This window comes from Aulonocara sp. 'chitande type north' Nkhata Bay, linkage group LG22 (assembly GCF_057382095.1).
Source record: "Aulonocara sp. 'chitande type north' Nkhata Bay isolate Kocher_YH1m ecotype deep benthic linkage group LG22, A_spYH_male_GT1.1, whole genome shotgun sequence".
Classification (NCBI taxonomy): domain Eukaryota; kingdom Metazoa; phylum Chordata; class Actinopteri; order Cichliformes; family Cichlidae; genus Aulonocara; species Aulonocara sp. 'chitande type north' Nkhata Bay.
In genome coordinates this window covers 9263513-9286744 of record NC_141364.1, presented here as the reverse complement: position 1 = coordinate 9286744, position 23232 = coordinate 9263513, and the positions used below count along the sequence as shown (strand labels likewise).

The following is a 23232-nucleotide window of genomic DNA, read 5'->3' as shown; positions in this document are numbered from 1 at the left end:
GTTTATATTTAATAGTGTTTCCTTTGGCAAATACTCTGTACCTTGGATGTTGTTTTTGTTTTGTTTTGAGTAAACCTTTACTTAATGAAAACTGGGAAATTTAATACTTTTATTGAAAATAATATTTAAGCACAAAACGGACTAAACACATGAATAGTACAAAAAGAAAATATAATCATTTGCAAATACAGCCAAAACATTTTAACAAATCAGTTACAATATTTTAAAAACAAACAAACATATAAATAGAGCAATAGGCTTTTTCCGATAACCATAATTGTAAAATATGTATGTTTTTTACATATTCCCAAAATATTTAATTTTCATTTCCTTCATTATCAGATCAAATTTTACTTTCCTGATAACCTGAACACACTAATAAAATTAAAAAAGGTGAGCACATGTTTTAATATCTGAATCATAGAATAAGTTATTTTTTTATCTGTTGTCTTAAGAATTCGTTGCAAGGACAGATATAAATTTGAGATGCTTTTCTCAAACTACCTTCTTGAACAACTTTCAAGTTGCCATTTGTACAATCGATGAAAGTATGTAAACACATATTGTTTAAGTAAAAACTAGTGATTTTTTTCCTACAGATTTTCATATGACACCAGCGTAACATTAATTTTTTGTGTAATTTTAAAGTTTATTGACTAGTTAGCAACTCTTTATGGTACAGAAGTTATTTCCTTTATTATTTTCTGTTTATTTATGTGTATTACTTAAATGCTCCACTTTTCTTCAAAATGTTTTTTAACATGCCTTATTTATTTGTGTTTGGGTGTTTATTAATAAAGATTTTTACAATTTTTTTTTAAATAATATGCCATTTTAAATTTAAATGATAAATAAATAACAAAGGGAAAAGGTCGTGTAAAAAAATCAAACAAAAATATCACCTTTATAAGTTAGTCAAAAGAAATCAGACAATTATTTGGAGATTTTAAAAGTCTAATAGTAGTTTTTCATTGTGTTTTGTTTTGGGGTTTGTTTGGGGCTTTTTTCTTTTACAAATGGCAAGAAATGATCTAATTGCACCTTTTAAAATGTGAAGAAATTATGTACAAGCAATTTGACCATTTATTTATTATTTTAGGAAATTTTATAAAATCTTTTTCAGTGTTTATTATTCATTTTTTTGTTATAAAGACATTTTAAATTAATAATAAAGCTAACTAGTTGCAGACCCTATAACAGTCTTATGGAAAAAGAAAATTGTGTAACTGTAGTAACCCTTTTTTTTTTAAACCAGGTTTTCAAAAGTATTCAAAACACTGAAACAAACACTAAAAACAAAACACTAATTACTTAGTTGCAGCTCTACTTTTTGAAGGTAGCACATTCTAACAGGACAAGTTAGCCAAGAAAATACAATTAAAAAAGGTTAATGAATAATGCCAGCTCTATATGTAAGACCTATACAGAAAGCTGTATTGGGTGACCTCATTAGGACAAATTGAAATGTAGAATCACTAAGAAAAAAGTGGTGTTTTTGTAATTACCATGCATACAAATCAATGTCTGTGATGGACAAATCTAAAGGCGTCCTTTGTGATTTGGGTTATTAGCATGACAAACAATGACAAAAAAAGAATCACTGAAAGCTGAACAAATGTGACTTACTCTTATGTGAATTTCTTTGTGAGAGGACTTTAATTCCAACACGACGAATTTTATAGCTGCATGCTGAGGGTGTACTTAAAGTAGAGCTGGGCGATATGAGATTTTTTCATATCACGATATGTTTTTTTCATTTCAGGCGATAACGATATCTATCACGATATAAGCCAAATAACTATATTTGTAAGATTTAAATGTGCCGTTGCTCACAAGTAAAATGTGAAATAATCAGCAGCTTGTTTTTATTTAAATATTTATTTCCCATAATAAGTTCAACAGGGTAGATGTACTTATGGAACATGAGACTTTTTCAGATAAATAAAGGCAAATATTGCAAACTACACAAAAGGCAGCCGCTAAAGCGTTTAAGTTTCAAAATAGAACAAATGAAACAGACTAAATTGTCAATTCCACTTAGAAACAAAATATTAATTCTAAAAATAAATCTTAGTTTGTTTTACAGAAGAACAGACAAAACTGACTAACTTTTGTCAATATCAAATAAACTGAGCACTAAAAGGAAATTCTCAATCTCTCCTTGTTGTATAGCTGAGCTTTTCAAACAGTTTTAACAGTTACTTTAGTCTGACAAAAGCCGAATGACGAATTAGCGCTTCCAGTCAGAGACTGAGGCTACGTCCACACGTACACGGGTATTTTTGAAAACGGAGATTTTCCGTTTTCGTTTTAAAAAATAATCCCGTCCACACATAAAGGCAGAAATGAAGGAAAACGCTGCTATGAACATGCCAAAGCAGCAGGTGGCGCTAGATTCCTAACCGTGCAGAAATGTTGGCCAATCAGAAGTCTAGAAGCCTCGGTGGGAAAAAGTAAACAAAGCTGGGGCATAGAAGCAGAACCGAGTTGTATGTGTGGAGGGACAGTAACTGTGTGTATATGTAAGCATTTAAACACTGCAGAGAGTAGAATTAACAGTAACAGTATTGTAGAAATTCATTTCACCGAAACAATAACGTGGCGCACAGTGTGACGCATGCACCAGTTCATTGTATTTCCAGACTTGCTTTCGGCACAATTTACAGTGCACGCTACTCTATTTTTTGTCAGACTTGAAATAGCCGAAATACCTTCACACTACGGAACTTCTATGGCTCTTCCGTTTGACAATCTCTCCGGCATTGGAACCATCATCTTTTTTCTCTTCGGTCACGCTCGGTTGATTTTTCTAGTTGGCACACTCATTTCCTCCATTACCCGCTGGCTACTTCCCAAACAAACACACGTGCGGCTTGGCACTTGTGCTGTACGTAACAAGCCACGCGACGTGACTCTGCGGCTGTGATTGGTTCGGCTCTGCGCTACTTAATTTGGATTGGCTGACCTTTTTTTTTTTTTTTTTTTTTGAGGACAAGAGCGGCGAGGTCTATCGCGATAGCTTAATTTCTCTATCGAGTAAAAGTTATATCGCGATACATATCGTTATCGTTCTATCGCCCAGCTCTAACTTAAAGCTAAAATGCCTGAAAGGTGAAATGTAACTTACAGCAATGAGAGCTACACTGTTTTCTTCTTTTTTAAACAATAAAAACAAAATTAAACTCATAGGAATCAAAAATTGCAAACAATTGGCACGTAACATTAAAAAACAAAGCATCAAAGACAGTGCATAAAATCTTTAAGGAACCCACAAAATTTGGTCCCACACCTAAAATCTGGAGTAAAAATGTAATGGGCATAAATTAACAAATAGTGAGCTAAAGCACAGTGAAGAAGTTTACATGAACACTAACTGTGACCGTTATGTTTCACAACGCTTTGAGAAATTTGTTTCATTTACTTATTCTTCTTCTGAAGATTCTTCTGAACCGGCCGAATCCTCCTCCTCTGGTTTTTCAGCAACATGTTTTTCTCCTTTCATGAATAAGAAAACTGTGTTATTTACTTTCATTTTACTGTAGCATTAGTAATGAGTTGGTATGCAGTTTATACCTTTGCTGGCTTTCTTTAGGCTTCCTGCTGCCCCAGCGTGTCCAGCATCACACCTCTCTAGTAGGATTGTCAGGGTTTTGGTCACTTGTGGATGCTTAGCTGCCTTCAATGGCTTGTCATCTGCACTGTTACCTGATGAATCAGAAGCAATATTAATTTAAAGTCAACATGAATACATGAGAGAAGCAGCATTCATAGACAAGTGTCATTTGAAGTTGTGTGAAAAACAAACATAATTAATTCAATTTCTGATGGGATTGTGCTCGCTGCTAAAACGCTGGTAGGTTGACGGGTTAACTAGAAAGCATTTCCTGTGAAAACACATCAGAATTATCCACCAATCAGAGGCACAGCAGAGAGGGAAGACATTAAAATACACCGAATGGCTAATGCTTACACTTGTGTCAGTTACCATGGCTAAGACTTTAGCACATTCCTAGGTGAGGTCTACTTGTGTAATTTATGTAGTAGACTCCAGACAGTCTCTAGACGGCTTTGAGAAAATTAATATTCAAAGTTGACAAATTGTCCTCCTTGTTTATTGATAAACTGATGCCTGTAGAGTGAAAAATGTGAGCTCAAAATCAAATATTCAGCCGATTAAGGAAGCCAATTAAACAATTGTGACAAATTGTTTAATATTTCAGAAGCTTGTAAGACATATGTTTGTTACTACACCAAACGGATCAACAAAGCCTTTTGTTGATCTACATATTTTATATATTTTTTTACATTATTTACATTTGATCTTTTACATTGTATATAATGTCTATTGATTTTATTGTTTATTTTAATATTTTAATATTTGTGCACAGCGCTTTGTGATTACCTGTCTGTGAAAAGCGCTTAATAAATAAAGTTTACTTACTTACTTACTTACAGTATGGAAGTTTGTTTCTACCGCTAAAAATATATTAAAAAAAACAATAAATTAATTTTGCATGGCAGAGTCTCTGAATGCACTGTCTCAGCTGAACTCTGGACACGCACACACATACATATACACTGATATGCACACACTCATCCCCCCTCCCTTTCCAAACGCCTTCGAGGCTTATTCCCTTCCGATGCTGACGGTGGATCAAGGAGACCAGCGCACGCAGGCCTGGATGTACTGTCTAAATCGGCTGTCTCTCACCCTTTACCCACCCCTGTTGCTTGTCATGTGTTTCTTTGCTGTATTAAGAGGTTTTTTTTCATGTGCTATGTGCAGAGGTGTTTTTTTCTGTTCTCAAACTGATCTCCCTGTTGGAGCTCAGTCTGAGGGGAGTTATTTTTTTCTCCTTATCTTTCCTCATGTGGTGCATTTTCCATTGTTATACCTCTCTGACCGTCTTCCCCATGTGATGTTTTGCGTCATGTATGTATGGTCGGAGGGTAAGATGGCGCCGCCATTGCGGCAGCCTTATGAAATTTCCCCTTGTGGGACTAATAAAGGTACAGTATATCAAATCAAAAGCTGAAGATTTTAACGTAATGACTCAAACTTCTAAGTTATAAATGTGACATCTCAGAGTGGTGTGGTCAGTCTTTACCTGGCTTCTTTCTTGGACTCCTAGAAGGAGTACTCTTCTTCTTCGGAGTGGGAGCCTTTGTTTTGGGTTTTTTGATAGCACGAGGTTTTTTCACAAGATTAATCAACGGTTCTTCATCTGAGCTATCATCACTGACTTCTGCTAAAACAAAGATTGAAAATGTTTTAAACTTTTATTTGTTTTGTTCAAGTCATCAGTGCTGTGAGAGTACCTTTTCTCTTGTTTGATGCTCGCCCTCGTGTTACGGTGCTCTTCTTTGGGCTTTTCTTCACTGGCCTCCTTTTCTTGGCAACGAGGTCCACAAGGGGCACATCATCATCTGAGCTGCTGTCTGCAAAAGAAGCGCCGTTTTAAAATTTAAGAGGCTAAAAACGAAACTACCTATAGTTAAAACCTGCTTAAAATCAATCCTTGCGCTCAGCCTACTGAAGACTTTGCCTACCTCTATATTTCGATGACTTCCTCTTTATCGCCGCCAGTGGCTCATCATCTGAGCTGTCAGTGGACGTCTCAGTATATTTAACTAAACGAAACAGCAACAAGTTATTTGAACTCAATAAAGGTCTTGTGGGATTTTTTCATTTTAGTTGAGCTCAAACTTTCAAACCAACCCTTTTTCTTTGCAGCATTTCTTTTGGATTTGGTAACCGGGTTTGCTTTTTCAGCAGCTGCTCTTCTCTCGTGCCGTGACCGAGGTTTCTCGGCAACTTGACTCAAAGGCTCATCATCGGAGCTGTCGTCCTTGCCCAGTGACTCTGTGTGAGAAAAGGAATCCCAAAGTAAGTATCTGATATAGCAGATGTCTGACGATACCCCAGTCCACTGGAGAGAAAGTCATCTCACCTTTCTTCTTTCTACCAGCAGCTTTTTTGGTTGGAACTGAGGGAGGTTTTTTCACAGCTTTCAAGGAAATTTTGGCAATTTTTATCAAAGGCTCATTGTCAGAGTCTTCGTCTGTATTTAAACACAGAAAGCAAAAATGTGAAGCCATTCACTCTATACACAAGTCAGAAGAACAATGAAAAAAGCATGGGGTCACCTGTGTTCTTGTTATTTGTGCTGTTAGATTTGGGTGGTGTGTTTTCCTTTTTCTCTTGTTTCTTAGGTGGTGCAAGGCTTGTCTTCATCTTTACTAGCGGCTCATCATCCGAGGAGCCATCTGAACCTGTGAGAGAAGATATAAACATGCAAAATTTAATCAAATAATTGGTTGGAGAAATATTTAGTGTAAACACTTTTACTGATAAAACAGCTGGTATTATCATCACCTTTGTCCTTTTTTGATTTATTGTTGGAGTTGGAGGATAAGCTGCGGGTATTGTCGCATGACTCCTTCTCATCACTCTGTTGCCTCATCAGCAGCTTTGATAGAGGCACTAAGTCCTCATCACTGCTGGAGCTCCCATCTGATTAGTCAGACACACAGTCGGATAAATAACTGTAAATATCAGTATTTTTGATACAGCAAATGTAATAATGTAGTTAATGTTACTTTAGAAAAAAGGATAAGCTACTTAATATGAAATCTTTTCAAAAATCAAATCATATTTGTGATTTAATAAAAAAAAACAGCATTCATATGATGATTTCTTATTGCATTCACCTTCATTTGACAGACTGATTATTATTACGATTAATTCCTTTATTTGAACAGGTCATCTCAGATCAAGATCTTTTTTTCAACAAAGACAAAAAAATACAAGACTTTAGACAGACAGAGAAGAACGCAATATACATGTTCATAAATAAAACAGGATGTTCAAAGATAGTTGCAAAAAACCCAGCGCACAATAATACCAAGGCTCAAGAGGCTTCAAATTGGATGCAGAATCATTCATATAAACAATGTCACAATAAAAATAAAATATAAATCTGCAGACTGCTACGATGCTACACCCAGTGGATGAGAAAAAGCGTTTCTTTCTATACAAAAATCCAATGTTGATCTTTAACTTTCTTGATTGGTGCCACAGTTGCACCATATCATACTGTATGTCATATGGTGCAGTATGATTGTGAAATGACAACTTATTTAGCAATATCCATTTATCATGCATTGGCTCAGTACATCCCTTTCTTATCATACGCTGAGTACATCATCATTTTCTTCTTCTAGCTGCTCCCTTTTGAGGGTCATCACAGCAGATCATCTACCTCAATCTCAACCTTTTCTTAGCAATCTCCTCTGTCATACCAACTCCTCCAATATATCCATCCACATATATCCCTCTGCACATGTCCAAACCATCTCAGCCTTGTCTCTCTAACGTTGCCTCCAAACAGCTCAACCTGAGCTGCCCCTCTGATGTACTCATTTCTAATCTTATCCATTCTGGTTAGTCCCCATTACAATCTTAATATTGTCAGCTCAGTCCCCAATGTAATCATACCTCCACCCATTACACTACTATCTCACTGTACTCACCATGACCATCATCATGTCCTGCACCTCCATCAAACCTTCTATATTCTTCTCCATCAACACTCTCAAAACATCACGTTTGTAGTATTATTTTTCAGAAAGAAATCGCACAGCTCCTCACAGATCGTCACCTCATAACTTCTCTTCTCAGCCTAGCTTCAACAATGACTCATCAACTCTATCCCTCTGTAGTTACTACAGCACTGAACATTTCCCTTATTCTTGAAAATCAGTACCAGTCTGTCTTTTCCATCCCTCAGGCATCCTCTTACTCTCCAAGTAGTCACGGGAGCACGTTCAGTGAGAGACTGAGATTACCAAAAAGCACCACTGAACAACACAGGAAATCATTCCTGTCGTGGCCATCTCCCTGTACAACTCCTCCACCTAATACACTGTAAACACTGCAATAATAGTTACCCTTTTTTGCACACGCTCTACAGTAAAATAGCAAATTACAAAATTCACAGATTCACAGAGTTAAATGTGAATCATATATATTCCACCTCTGTAAAATTCTTTGTCAATATTCTTGATATTTATAATCACCTCTGTAAAATCCGTGATGTGTATGTGATGTGATGGGCGCAATTTGTATATATTAGCGCTACTTCATAAGTTCGTAAACTCTGTAACATATTGTATTATTTAAATAGTTTAGTCTGTTACTGTCTTGGAGCAACTGTAACCCACATAATTTCCTTGGGGATTAATAAAGTATACTGATTCCAAAGACATTCTCTCCTAGACTTCTCCATACTTCCATAGGTATGTCATGTCTTCATCTCTCCCCACCCTTCATTCTCTTCATAGATGCCCTCAGTTACTCCTTACTACTCACCCCGGCCTATTTTCTCCATCCGTAGTGTCGAGTTGCATACAAAACTCACTTTGAGCTTTCCCATGCCATCTTTTTCTGATGCCTAGCATCTCTAGTATTCTGTCCTTTCTTTCCCTTTGAATACATTCCTGATAATAACCTATGAATATACAGCCACTCAATGATGTATCTGGTCCACACTGAGCTAATCTTAGCTAGACTTATCATTGATCAAATATTGGGGATTTAATTATGTATTACTATAAAGGAACATATTTTCTTATATGAATTTAAAATCTCCAAAGTCAAAAGCAAAACGTACACGTGAATGTGGTCTAGTTACACGTGCAATAACTATAGTATGAGGAGAAGAGTGTAGTGTTTAGCTAAGTTTCCATTATCCATCACAGTTTTATCATTAATACCAGAAGTACGTCTTGTGTGCAAAAGTGATGTTTTGCAAAAATCTCTGATCAAACCATACACACCGTTAAAAACATAATTACTGAATTAAATCAGGTTAAACTTTTCCATGATTAACGCTTTTAAATCAAGCTATCAGCAGTGGCGTGGGTGCATTACCGCGAAGTTATAAGCTAAGTTAGCAGTTAGCTGCGCAGTTCAATAACATGTTTGCCTCTTCAGGTAAAATTAAGAACAGCATCAGGCTACCTGCAGAGTCGTGTGCCACGTTAGCGTGCAGGTCAGCGGTGCTACAGTCCATTATGTTGGTCAGTGTAAGCAAATATTGCTCTTCATCCGCAGTAAAAACGCGCCAACTTGATTTTACTGTTACTCGATTTTCGCTGTGGGTTGAAGGTGGCGGTTTGTTTCAGCTGCCTCTAGGATGTATTTATGAGCCGATATTAACAGAACCGACCCGCAATCTAAAGCTACAGTTTAACAAGCAGATTTTGCAATAACGGGTGTAATACGGTCCCAGTTCATGTTTGATTTGTTTACTTCCGCTTTAGTTTTGGGAGGGAATGCACTTGGGCTCGCATTGATGACGCTTATTAACGTCATTGGTCTACTGGCTCCACGGTTTCCTCGCAACAAAACCTAGCAACTAATCTAAACCAGAGTCAGACATGGCGCAGAAGGAATTCTGGATTTGAAATAAAAAGAAAACATCTGTGAGAGAAATTCAGTCTTCATTCCGTCATTTTTTATTTTTTACTATTAATAAAATATTATTTATTTATTTAATATTACTTACTTTTTTGGGACATAGTCGACTAACCTTTTAAGGAGCAGTAAGACTACTCGATGTTTGCTCAAAATAAACGTAGTTATTTTTTATTAATGTAAAATTAATATGAAGAATAATTCATAATTGTTCAGATTATTTAGTGGTTCAATAAACAAAACATTCCTCTGAAAATGGACAAATATAGGGACTGAAAAAAGTGAAACAAGCAGCCAATGCCCAAAGAAAAATTTTTTAAAGCCTGGAGAACTACTACTCAACACCTTTAAAAGTTTGGAAGAAAGTCTGTCTCCTTGGAAGCAAAATATAAAGCAATGAGGAACCCAAAACATTTGTGTAGTTTCTGTACGATTCTGATCTTAGTATGACTTAAGCAGGAAAAAAAATTATCCACGAGTAAACGTGATTACTGTGGCAGTTGGTAGCTCAGTTTATTACACACATACAAGATAAATACTAGAGCACTATAATGACAAACAGGACAGGACCACATGCTGTAAATGTGCTGATCTAGACAATCATATGAACCTAATGACAAATCAGTCAATATTAATCAAAAAAAAGTGAGAAGAGTCTGTGCTGCTCAACAATCCTCAGGAAATTAACTGTTCAAGAATAAATACAAGAGCAGTGTGGAGTTTTAATACTTTGGTTAGTTGCAGTTTTTCTTCACAAAAACTGCCTTTAAAACTGTCAGTTCTTATAATTTTACTCTATGACTCATTAGGTTTAGTTTGATGGGTGAAAAGTGTCCTGAACGCATCCCTGAGAAAATATGGGGACAACCAGGTGATCAACCTTAGCTCAAAGGGTCATTCAATTTTTCACAGGTGATTTTTTTCATTTTGCTGCTGTTGATTTAAATAAAGAGCTACTGTAGAGGTACTTGTATTACATATATATATCCTTTCATCCATTCAACTTCACCATTTATAGCAACACGTGACTCACAAATAGAACGAGTCAAATCACTACAGTTGTAGAAAACATTGGTAATTCTCAAAGAAGACATGTTACATATATATCCTATAATCACTTAAAACCTGATGATTGGAGGTTAAATTATATTCGGTTAAGTTTATGATCAGATCACTCAGATTTTCCAATGTTTCATGCATTGCTAAAAACAAATATCATTAAAACAAAATACCATCCTCCTTTCCAGCACAGCAGAGTTAGGCAGAGCTACTTAGGGGCTATGGAGACTTCCTCATAATTTTGTTTTTCTTTTTTTGCATCTTGTCACCAACATGTTACCTGTTGGATTTTGATATAAATAAAAAGCACTTGTTAGATATGTCGAACCAGGCCCTGGGTAACCCCACTACTGAAAAATCATTCACGACACTTTGCTGATCAGATACATTACAGTACAGCAAAACAGTGTTTCAAGTGGAGCAAGTGAGACAACACAGTCCAACTTTATTAATGGTCTGTTGTTCGGTGCAACCCGTGAGTCCGTGCTGGTGTTTATGAGTGCTCTGGGAGTGACAGGTTACATAGCGGCCATCTTGCTGGCCTCTCTGACGCCACTGAGGTAGGCTCCCGTCACAGTCTGAGGAAAGTGTCTGTTGGTTGCCTGATATAAGGGACAAAATGCATTAAAAGCACATTTCACAGACACATAGAGCTAGTTTAAAAATACCCATATACACTCATGGCCACTTTGTTAGCTACATCTTCTTAATACTGTGTTGGACCTCCTTTTGGTCTTCAGAGAGGTTAGATAGGCTATAGAATATAAATAATAATCAGGAGGTCCAGGAAACACCCGTACCTTCTTATACCAGCAGCTTGTACCTGTGATACAAAGCAGAATGGATCCATGCTTTCATGTTATCGATCGCAAATTCTGACCCTTCCATCCAAGTGTCACAGCAGAAATAGAGACTTATCAGACCAGACAACACAATTCCAACTTTTTGTTGTCTAGTTTTGGTGAGCCTATGAGAATTGTAGCTTCAGTTTCCTGTTCCTGTGTGGTCTTCTGCTGCTGTAGCCCATCTGCTTCAAGGTTTTGCATGTTTTGCATTCAAAGATGCTCTTCTGCTTAGCTTCAGTACAATTGGGTGGTTATTTGAGTTACTGTTACCTTAGTATCAGCTCAAAGCAGTCTGGCCATTTTCCTCTGACCTCAATAAGACATTTTTGCTCAGAGAATTGCATTCTCCATAAACCATATACATGGTTGTGTGGGAAAATATCAGTAGCTATGAAAATACTCAGACCATCCTGTGACACCAACAACCATGCTACAGTCAAATTCTCTCAAATCTTCTTCTTTCCCATTCTGATCCTCAGCTCGAGCTTCAGCAGGTCATCTTGCCCATCTCTACTTTCCAAAACGCACTGAGCTGCTTCCATGTGTTTTGCCGATTAGATATTTGCATTAATAAGCATTTGAAAAGGTGTACCTAACACAGTGGCCTTAAGTGTATAGGGACCATTTCCACAGCAGGAGACATTTTAATTTGTCAGAGCAGGAAAACAACAGGAGAGAAGGATGCGAGGCCTGACTGCTGCTCCAGAATCATTCTTATTGAGCAGAGCAGCTTACTGGAAGACTTTGATAAAATTTGATAGACCTGTTACAGGGGAAAGACATCAAAGCACTGACCAAATGAATTTAGATTCTCTAAGTGACAAAACATAAGCAAATTCATCCTTATCCACTTAGGTCTGTTTTAGTGTTAAACAGCTCTAGAACATCAGAAAAGTTATCTTTGAATAGAAATCTTTGTTGGACATCATCTACAGAAGACTCGAATATCATTTAATTTTCGCCCCCTCAACCTGCTGGATTGAAAAAAAGATGCCAGAGATAGTGTGATTAAATGTAGAATGTCTGTGGCTCACATAACTTTTGCACTCTTGCCTTTGTAGAAGAGATTTAGGGAAACAAGCAGTAACTTGTTTCCCTAAATCTCGTTTCCCTAAATCTGAACGTTGACTTCTGTCAACGTTCAGTCAGACTCTAAAACGAATATTTAAAATGATTCCTGTAAAAATAACTGAAACATGAGGCGGCTCACTATTACAGGCCTTGTGCGACTCAATTTCTACAACAAAGATTAAGAATGCAAAGTTAGTGTGATACATACAGCCACAGCAGGATCGTGTTAATGCAAAACACATTTATGTAAAATAGAAATGAAATAAATGCCTCAGTAGCACTTCATAAAACCTGACGTTTCTGGACTCATTTGGTAAAAATTAGAAAAATATTACCTCGCCAGCAAAGAACACCTTTCCCTGCACGTCTTCAGCGAGAACGTCGTAGGCCTCTCCGCTGCCCCCTGTCTTCACAAAGCTGTAGGACATCTGGGACCAGATGTCTTTGCTCCAATGAGTGATGAAGAAATTCATTGGCTCAGGAACCTCCTAAATACATGCATATATAAATTTGAACTTAAATGAGAGCATTGGGAACTAAAAAAATAAATACAATAAAAAAATGAAAAAACAGGAATCCAGGGGAAAATAATACACCTCTGATTAGGAGATATACAAAATTTCAAGTCAGCATTGTCCAAAATATATTTTAATGGCTGTAGGTAGAGCCATTAAAATATATATTTTTAATTCCTGTATCTTAAAAAAAATAAAAAGAATAAATATCAAAAGGTAAGTTGTTCAGTTGTTTTGTGTAAATATCTGACACAATGAGTCTATGAATATTGATTGATGGATGTTTGGAGTCCTTAAATATTTTAATCTCTGACAGAGGATCTTACTTCAATGTGATATTTCCCCAGGTATAACACATTGAATCCAAATTAACTTTCTTGGAAGGTTTCTGGTAATATCATATAACAAATTTCAGACTGAGTTCTCTCTCATTTCAAAAATATGATTTTTGGTTGGTTTTTTTTTGTTGTTGTTTTTTTAAATACTCCTATTATTTCTTTATTATTCTCAAACTTCTAAGTATAACTCCTGAAAGATTTTAGGAGAAGTAGGAGGATTACCTGCTCTTTGAAAAGTTCCCGCAGTACCCTCATGCACTCATCGACCACCTCTTTGTCCTCCATGTCCCGCACAGAAGAAACGGCGTCACCACTGATAATAGACATCAGCACAGCCTGCTTCCTCTACACAAACACACATTTAAACCATTAGATTCTGTATTAATCTCCTCCATCTTTTTCTACAACATTTGCCAATTTAAATATAAATACAATTTTGCAGCCTAACACCAGCGGCTCTAACTTTGGGCCACGTGGATAAACTTCTTATTCGTTTGGCTGTTTCTCTGATTTGTCGATCATCTGCCACCATCTTACCCCATTTCTAGCATCCTCTTCTATTGCGCCTACGCTTTGCATGTCCTCCTTCACTGCATACACGAACCATTTCTTTACTCTTCATCCTTTTCTCCTGCCTGTCATCTCCATCTTCACCATCTTTGTCCAATACATTCACTCTCCTTCATCTGCACATGTCCAAACCACCTTAGCTTTGCCTCTCTAACCTTGTCTCCAAACCGCTCAACACAAGAACAAAAACACACCTGTGGATCCAGGTCATAGAAGACACTGAACATGCCTCTCTTTTCAAGACCTGGTGGGATGTGACCGAAGTAGTCTGCTCCTTGGATTTTTTTGTCCCAGAATCTGTACGGGAACTGAAGCGAGATCTGCACACAGAACGAAGAGTAAATATGAGCAAGTACCGGGAAGCAACTTCATCATCCTTTTTATTCTACTGCAGCACAGGTTAGTTGAACTTTAATGACCTTTTCTATTATACCCGCCCCCAGACTGTGGATCGCCTTCAATTTCCTTTCAGGAAGTGGAGGGTTGAATTGAATCAGGTTCCTCTGAAGCAAAGTCAAAGGAACTGTAACAAGGACCTGAAAGATGACATTAGGCTGTTAGAGTAACTAAAAGATTAACTGAGATCATAAGATTCTGTATTTAGATAACAGAAACTGTACAGTATCACAGCAAAGATGTTTTTACCTTCTGTGCTGTCCACTGCGACCCATCAGAGGAGGTAACTTTGACAACGTCACCTGAGTAATCAATGGCCTGAACCTACAATTTTTAAAAAGTAAACTTTTATCTAATAAGCATAAGACTTCAAGAATGTAATACAGGTGGATTCAAGGTAAACTATAGAGTTTAAAAAACTGGAATACAGACCGGACACTTTGTGTGGATGTCGAGGCCCTCGGCCAGTTTGTAGAGTAAAACAGAGTAGCCCTTGGTAAGTAAAGTGTGGTCTCCTGAGAATTGGGCAAAAAATTCATTGTGGTCCCAGGATCTTGCCGATACCTACAGAAACAGCCAGAAAAAAATTCACTTTCAGTCCCAGTGCTATAATCTAATACAATTTACATAAATCCTCACAAATAAAAAACACAATATGTTTGACTACATTCACCTTAAAATGTCTTTCTTAAGGGATCAGAAACACTGAAAGACTTTCCACTAAAAATAAAAAACAAACCTCACACCTCAAACAGACTAATTCGTATTAGTCATCTCAGAACGTGAATAATTTCCGATGCGGGAAGTTACAGTTTTCATCATAATAAACCCCCAGCCTGACCTTTCTGTTAAACTCATAAAAAATTACAACAAAATAAATCTGAAAAGCTCTTTTTAAGTTTAGTTTCCAGACCTGGTCTAATGTGCTTCCACAGGCAAACTCCAGGTTGCTGAGGTGAAACTGAAGCACCTTCTCCTCCAGCTCACTGAATTGCATCCCAGACTCCTGGAGAAAGTTCTTCTTAACTTCTTGGACTTTTTCTGTAACGAGAAAATGCCACAGACACAAATATTTCCTGTTTCTGTACAGGAGCTTTGCTGAGGAGCACTCCTCCAGAATATGAAAGATCATCTGAAACATGAAGCCAATGTGAAAGTTAACCATGCATTGTATTGGCCAGCAGGGGGCGACTCATTTAGTTTAAAAAAGGACTTGCACAGAAGAAGTCTTAGGAAATATGATCCTACAAGTCAGTTGATCTGTGATCTTAGCAAACACTTCTCTGATGATTTTCTGATCTTATTTGCTAGTTTCTAGGCTTATTTAACACAATATTCATTTAATAAATTATGGTTCCTATTAAAATCAAACTGACAAAAAAAGCAGGGTGTGTTTTAGGGTGAGCAGCTGGACCTCACTCACAAGTGTCATAGTGGTTATGGCCATCTTTTATAAACAGTCTATGATTTTAGAACTACTTCTTAATAAAACAGCCATGACATCAGTATTTTATACACAGAGTTCAAAGTCCTGACTGCAGCGTAATTATTGGCTGATAAGTGCAAACACTAAGAAATATTTTCTAAGATTATGACCCAAACGTGATGAGGCAAGAGTAGCTTTGTGAGACTTTTCTTCTCTCATTGGGAATTCTCATCAAAAAGAATTAAGCAAAAGGAGCTTCAGTGAAACACATGATGACAGCACCTCCCAGTGCTGTGTCCTGGTTCTGCGACTTGTCCTTCCTCCATTCTGACACCACATCCAGGATGGCATTAAAGTGGAAGTCCATGCGCTTGTCAATGGCAGGGTCAGTGACCTGCCCTCCCTCCTGAAAGAGGTCACATCGCTCTCCGAGCTTGTGCATCTTGATGCCCAACTACAGGAGAGAAGTCACAAAAGGGTACCTAATAGTAGTGTTTTTTTATTTATCAAATTTAATATGCATTTAAAAAAAAAAAAAAAAAAAAAAAATTACAGACAGTGGAACAGTGGTTCCAAAACTAGAGAGCACAGCGGGGCTAAATAAAAACAATGCATGTCTATGTACTGTGAGCATGGACAAGTCTGTAAAAAGGACTTCCAGGTAAACTTAAATATATACAACAAAACAAACAAAACTATGATCAGCATATCTCAACCCTAGGTTCACCATGGCAGGTAAAGAAGACTGAACACAGGTGGCACAGTCTCAAAATATTAACTTCTAAGAGTATGAACTTGGAGAGTCCCAAAGTGTCCTGTAACCTGTCCTTTCAATAATGCAACACTGAAGCTGCATTTCTGTATTCATTACAAAAAGGAATAGGGGTTTAAAAATATTTTGGCATTAAAACTGAAACTTTTGCAAAGCTCTGACTTAAGATTTATCAGAAATAGGTGAATTTCAGCACATTCATTCTTACCTGTTCACACATCAGGGCAATGGGGTTGTTTACACAGCCATTAACGATTTGAGCTCCTCGACCCGCAGTGACACCCAGAGAGGCATCATCCCACACCCGACCACCTATTCTGTCTCTCGCCTCGAGCACCACCACCTGTAAGCCCAAACAAACGAAGAGTATGTAAAACTCATCAGGGTGAAATACGCTCACAGAACAATTCATTAGGTACACCTGTTCAACTGCTTATTGATGCAAATATCTACTCAGCCAATCACATGGTAAAACCCAATGCAATTAAGCATGTAGACATGATCAAGACGACCTGCTGAAGTTTAAACCAAGGATCAGAATGGATAAGAAAGGTGATTTAAGGGACTTTGAACGTGGCATGGCTGTTGGTGTCTGATGGGCTAGTCTGTGTTTTTCAGTCTACTGGGATTTTCCCCACACAACCACCGGGCCCGAAAAAGAAAATATGCAGTGAGCAGGATTTCTCTGAGCAGAGGACATTTTCTTGGCACACTACGCCAAGTGTGCATAATACCCTCAGTTAGTAAGAACTGAGCATTTGTAAACAGTAAAACACCCCATATCTCATTCCCCATACGTTGTGAATACAAACAATGGTAGTAAACATAGTTTTAGATAGCTCTATATAACTTGTTTATCACTTTGACGTTCAGATCTATTGACTGACATTGAAGGAGAGGTCAAAGGTCAGATGTGACATGATATTTTAAATCTTTATATGGTACTTTCTATGTTGACAATACGCACCACGCTTACAAAAACCATCATTTGTAAGTTACAAGGCTTTGGTGAAAGTAGGTTGAATTTTAATGGATTGCTAACATAACTCCACTCTACGCCCTTATAAAGAATTCATTAAAAACTTTTAGAGCTATCATGTTTACAGAGTGAATGATGTGCACAGAAATACTACCAAAAACACAACCTTCTTGGCCGACAGCAGAGAAATGAAATGTTTTCATGGTCCTCATACAAACAGGAAACTTCCTATGCAAAATTAACTATTTGATCACAATCAGGGGAGATGGAACGAGACTCCAGGCGAGATGAGGATCTTTACCTGAGTGCCAAAGTTTTGCAGCTGGCGTGCAGCAGCCAGTCCTGAAGCCCCGGCACCAATGATGATAACATTTTTCTGCATAAAATCATAAAATGTACAAGGTGCTAAAAAACATAAGAAAATAAGTAGTAGCAAAAACAATAAAAACTTCACATGACATTACAGATGTGTAATAATCTTGTGTAGATGAGGACGCTCACAGAGCAGTATGTTTCTGGGAGCAGAGGCTGTTTTGCTGCCAGCACACCGGTGTTGATGAGACCCTTCCTGGTCATGAAATGGAGCACTCGGTCCAACTCCTGCACGCAGCGCACACGCACCAACCCACGAACAATGATGTGCTGGGCACATTTCTCTGAAGTCAGCACCTCCTTCAAAAACAGGAAGGAAAACAGGAAGAAAATCTAATTGTTTTATTTGTTTGTTGTTCTTTTGGAGATTTCTGTTCCTTTTTTGTAGGAAAAGGTGAAAAGAACGCATGCGCATTATATATTGCCTAGTTTAAACATATTAAACTGGTTGAGTTTTATTATTTGTACAAAGACAAATCCCATGACACCTCTGAATTTAAAATATTTTTCTACACTAAAATAAAATTTAATTAAAAAAAACATTGGTGATTCTGAGTGATCTTTTTCACCCTTATTTGAGATTTTAAATGACCCCAGTGGTCACTTTTGGCTTTGTTGTACCTTACAGTTCTTGTGCCAGGAGGCCAGGATAAGGTTACGCAGAGCCAGATACATGGTGGGATCGCGGGAAAACTCTGGAAACTCATAAAGCTCATCTAGCTCCATCATATCAGGCCGCACACACAGAGCCTTTCCGCACTCATTTGGCTGGTAGAAGGGCTGGAAGTATGGACACAAGCCTGGAACTGAGGGACATAATAATGATCAGGATCTCCAATGGGGACACAAAACAGTAATTATGTGTAAAAAAAAAAAAAAATAGCATGGTGAATAGTAGGTGCTTAAATATGGCATTTCTTCTGAACTCAGACTTACTTTGAGGCTGAGCAGCTCTGCAGTGATCCGCCCTCAGCTCGCCCAGAGACATGTTGCTAGAAGAACCTGATGGACTCATCCCCACACAGTCGGGGTAGTACGCAGTGAGGAAAGGGCTGGCTGGGCTGTCTTTAAACAGTGGCGGCAAAATGAGCATTGAATGCCACCAGCTGTCCGTCACCTCTGCCACTCTCTTCAGGAATAAAACAGCTCAGCATTAAACAAATGCAGTAACTTGTAAAGTTTACACACTGTCCTCAAACAGATTCTAGCAAACACAACTAGCTTACCAAGTCCTCTGGTTGGGAGCACTGGTCGGGTTCCTCGCTCTGTAGGCAAATGAGCAAGATTTTTATCAGAAAAATAGATTTTTGTCTTGATGGGGATCGATGATTATATCTTTCCCTCTTTACCTTAATGTTGTTGAACTTCATCCCACAGCGGTATGCTGCTGCTAAGGAGGCAGTGAGCTGGATCTCCTTGGTCAGCTGGCGCCACTTCCTGCAGTCGGGTTTGGTGCATTGAACCTGAAAGAAATGAACATGAGAGTATTTATGACACGTAGCTACATGTGTGAACAGTTAATACATGTATCTAGAACCAGAAAAGCTTCTTATACATACCCAGTATGGCAGCTGCTGATCTGCCATGAAAGCTTTAAGACTGGGCTCACTTTTCCCATTACTAGTCCACACTTTCTTCCACGAAGCAAAGGTCTCAAAGCCGTCTTTGTGACTGAAGTGAAGGAGCAAAAAAAAAAAAGTTATTCTAATTATTTTGACAAGTAACTCACAGCTTCACAGTTTGGTAGTGCAGAAACAATGTAAATAGGTCTGAGGAACATGTGACAAGATTATTTCAAAAGTAATGTCACTGAACCCATGGCTGTTTCAGGTTTGCGTGTATACAGCGATACATGCTTATAATTTAATGACTCAAAGCAAGTGGCAAAAATCAAACAGCACTGATATGGGGAAAGAAAAAAAAACTCAGATTAAATGTTATACACTGGTTTCCTCCCTTCTAGAAAGAACATTGAAGGGAAAAAAAAATAGAATAATATCAATCCATCCAATTATCCTTTCAGCAGCAGTTTCATTGACGTCTAGATTTCCCTCAACTAGGCCACCTCTTCTAGTTCTTCTGAGGGGACACAAAGGAATTCCCAAACCAGCCATAGGGCATACTTTTTCCAGCATGTCCTAAATTTTTCCTGGGATCTCCTCCCAGTCTGATAAGCGTGAAACAGATCCTAGATGTGCCAATCAGATGCTGAACCACATCATATGGCTCCTTTCAATATGGAGGGGTTCCCGCTCTAGTCTTGACTTGCTCCTGAATGATTAAACTGCTCACCCTGTCTCTAAGGGAGAGCCCAGATACTCTTCAGAAGACACTCATTTCCATTGCTTGTATCCATATCGGTTTCTTCTCTTTGCTTGCATTAATTAGAGAGAGTAGGAATGTAGATCCACTGGTACATTAAGATGTTTATTTTTTTCACTCAGCACTGCAGCCAATCAGTACAACATCTGTAACACTTTACATGATGCATTAATCTGACTGTCAGTGGATTGATGTGAAATTCTGAGCTTTTTAAACCACGTGTCAGTCAGAACAGTTGTTTGTTGAGGGTTCTGCAGTTTCTTTTCTTTTACACCTTTTAAATATGCTTCTTTTTGCAGGGAGCAGTTTGCTGTTATAAATGTTGTCTGTATGTAACTGTAATTGTGTGCCTTCCTGGTATGTTAACATTTATTTTTAAATAGATTGCTGCAAACGAGAGAGGGAAGCGTGCCACTAAATTTCTGAGATGATGGAAACCATAAAATATCCATCTTCTCAACTTAATGTAGCAGAAATCACTGTAAACAACTTAGAGGTGTTTTAAGCAGTGCTACAGAAACACTGTTGATATCTTTAGCCTGCATTTGTCTCACCTTCTGTAGTAGTGATCAAAACACTCATTGCAAAAATGCTCCCCACATGACAGATGATACCACCGTGACGTGTACCCATTTTTAGCACATCTGAAAAGAGACAAGAAGTGCTGTTTGAGAACTGTAAAAAGTGATATAAGTAACTATCTGATTTACCTGACATCTGATGTTACCTTTCAGATGCGCTTGCAAAACAAACAGGGTAGATGGCAGAACACCCGGCCTTCTCACATTTTCTGTACTTCTTCTCAGACTGGTCATCTTCTTCCTCTGTGTCTGTGGCTTTTCTTTTGCTCTGTAATCCAAAGAGAAAAATGAAATATCATGAGACTCACATTCATTCCTATGTCCAATTCACAATCACAATTTAACGTAACATACACTCCAAGACAACCACATGCAGGCCAACATACAAACACTACATGGAAAAGCCGTAGCCTAGCTTCAACCCTAGGATCTTGTTGCTTTGACTGGACAGTTCTAACTAGCCTTGGTTTTTAAAGTAATTTCTTTGAGACAGACTTCAGGAACACATAATATATATAGAAATACATATTCTGACTATGGGCATAAATTGAATTTGAACAATGTGGTGCACATATTATATATGGGGCTTAGGAATCTCCCTGTAAATTATGGGATTTGGTTAAAGTTAGCTGGAGAAGACTAGAAATAATGAAGGATTTCAAGTACCTTGGTCCTGTCATACTGTATCAAATGAAAGCTCAAAACCTAAGGTTTTGGCAAGGATAACACAGCTGTCATAGCAAGCGTTACGGGAATCTAGAGACAAAAACATCTCTCCGATCCAAAGTCTACCTGCTGTGCTCCGTTGTCTTTTGAGTATCAGTAGTGTCTTCTTACGGCAAAACCGTAAGAAGAATCGTAGCATAAATTGAGATGCTACAGGAAGATCTCATGCCCAAAACCTGTGACAGGTATAAAAGGTCTGCATAATTGCTTTGCAACTTGAGATGGTATAGAGAGTGTCTCTGGTTTTTCAGGCCTTGTGAAAATCATACTGCAAGGAGCAGTTAAGTGAATGCAGAGACAAAACAGACAGATTAAGATTATGGGTGGATAAGATCTGTGAACAGGTAGGCATGAACCCGACAGAGACCCAGAGAGTGGTGGCCCAACAACCTCAATAGAGGTCAAGGGGCAAATCCTCATAACTTCATGAGGTGTGTTGGTGGTATGTTGACTAAGACTTCTACGTCTACATCACTGCCAGTCAACTGGCTTTAAAAAGTGCTTTGTTGATGAATTGCTTAAACACTGCCCCCTGAAAAGTAACCTTCTAGTATTGATTGATTGATTGATTGGTAATTTATTTCAACATGTGAACAATATACAAGTACATTTAGAAAAGAAATGAGAGAAAAAAAATATACTATACAAATTACATACAAAAAAACATTCTGATTAATTTACATGTTGAAAGGGAGTGGGAAGAAGTATACACTTATTTAATCCCACCCCTGTCCCATAAATTATCAGTGAATATTTAGTCAGCTTCCTTACTGATATAATTTGTAATAAAAATAGTGAACAGATTTCTGATATACTATATACTATAATATCACATCATGAATTTTTTGTTTGTTTGTTTTTAAATAGAGACATTCACTTAATTTAAATATTTTCCTTTTCTTTATAGATCGAGAAGATCATATTTTTATAACTCTTTTTGAACAGTTTTATGTTTGGACATTGCTTTAATTCCATATTCAGTTTGTTCCATAGTTTCACTCCTTGAACAGAGTGAAACTATAATAATAAAAGCAACATTTACCTAAAACTGCACACCTGGAAACATTAAAAACCAAACTGAAACCTTTGTGTGACCCTACTTTGCATGAATGCGAACTGAAACTTAACCGAGATATAGTCATTATATTAACTCATTGTGTACCTTACCTGACCAGGTGGAGGGTTGTTGGTGCGCTTCACCCGGACGTTGACCTGCCTTCCTGAGGAGCGCAGTGTCTGTCCGTCCCCTGGTGACTCCCCGGAGCTCCTCTTCTTGGCTCTCCGTGCACCAGAAGCATTACCGGGATAGTCTTAACACCAATGACAACAATATAATAGTGACTGTGTAGTGCAGCTCGGGCCTCTATTAACGTCGACAAAATATTTATGACATAGAACACGTGTGCAAAAACATAGAATTCACTCAGGTTATAAATAGCTGAAAAAAGCGACCGAAACACGAGGCCAATTGGTATGTAAACATAGCAAAGACGCGCACATTAGCCAGCTCTTTAAATCTGCCCAACAACGTCAGCTGTCACTTTAGCACCTAGCAAGCAGCAGCGGCGCCTCTTTAGCACTGACCTGCGTCCGACAGCATGGCTGCCCGCGGGGTTTCTTTCAAGCCCTCGACGTCCAAGTGAAATTCTGAGACGCCTTTTTGCTTTTAATCGTTGTTTTGTCTCTATTTTATTGTTGTGGGGACGAAAATCAATGCGCTGTCGTTTCCAGAATACCACTTCCGGTTTTGAAGAGGAAATGGGCGTGTCGCTCTGATTTTTG

At 37.9% G+C, this 23232-nt stretch overlaps 2 protein-coding genes across 5 annotated transcripts; both read right to left on the bottom strand.

Annotated features, from left to right (window-relative positions):
- Positions 1–95: 95 nt before the first annotated feature.
- Positions 96–9360, bottom strand: LOC147303487 (uncharacterized). Of its 2 annotated transcripts, none has more exons than XM_086279824.1 (10): positions 9023–9360; positions 6377–6514; positions 6148–6273; positions 5952–6062; positions 5720–5863; positions 5551–5631; positions 5320–5439; positions 5109–5249; positions 3574–3705; positions 96–3495 (listed from the first exon to the last, which is right to left on the bottom strand). In XM_086279824.1, the coding sequence occupies exons 1-10, from the start codon at positions 9072–9074 to the stop codon at positions 3422–3424; spliced, it is 1119 nt and encodes a 372-aa protein (XP_086135950.1). In that variant the 5' UTR covers positions 9075–9360; the 3' UTR covers positions 96–3421. The 2 variants fall into 2 exon arrangements, with proteins under 2 accessions (XP_086135950.1, XP_086135951.1); XM_086279825.1 differs by having other exon boundaries at positions 5109–5246; positions 9023–9359.
- Positions 9361–9966: 606 nt separating this feature from the next.
- On the bottom strand, positions 9967–23213 carry kdm1b (lysine demethylase 1B). 3 transcript variants are annotated; one of them, XM_086279160.1, is made up of 21 exons: positions 23035–23213; positions 22618–22760; positions 20871–20992; positions 20698–20787; positions 19381–19492; positions 19171–19284; positions 19048–19086; positions 18758–18950; positions 18443–18627; positions 17951–18121; positions 17751–17825; positions 16679–16813; positions 15981–16152; positions 15186–15313; positions 14705–14836; positions 14522–14596; positions 14296–14412; positions 14071–14196; positions 13529–13651; positions 12789–12941; positions 9967–11139 (listed from the first exon to the last, which is right to left on the bottom strand). In XM_086279160.1, the coding sequence occupies exons 1-21, from the start codon at positions 23048–23050 to the stop codon at positions 11056–11058; spliced, it is 2505 nt and encodes an 834-aa protein (XP_086135286.1). In that variant the 5' UTR covers positions 23051–23213; the 3' UTR covers positions 9967–11055. The 3 variants fall into 3 exon arrangements, 2 of the variants coding, with proteins under 2 accessions (XP_086135286.1, XP_086135287.1); XR_015126786.1 differs by lacking the exons at positions 9967–11139; positions 12789–12941 and having other exon boundaries at positions 13546–13651; positions 13844–14196; XM_086279161.1 differs by lacking the exons at positions 9967–11139; positions 12789–12941 and having other exon boundaries at positions 13646–13992.
- Positions 23214–23232: the final 19 nt, after the last annotated feature.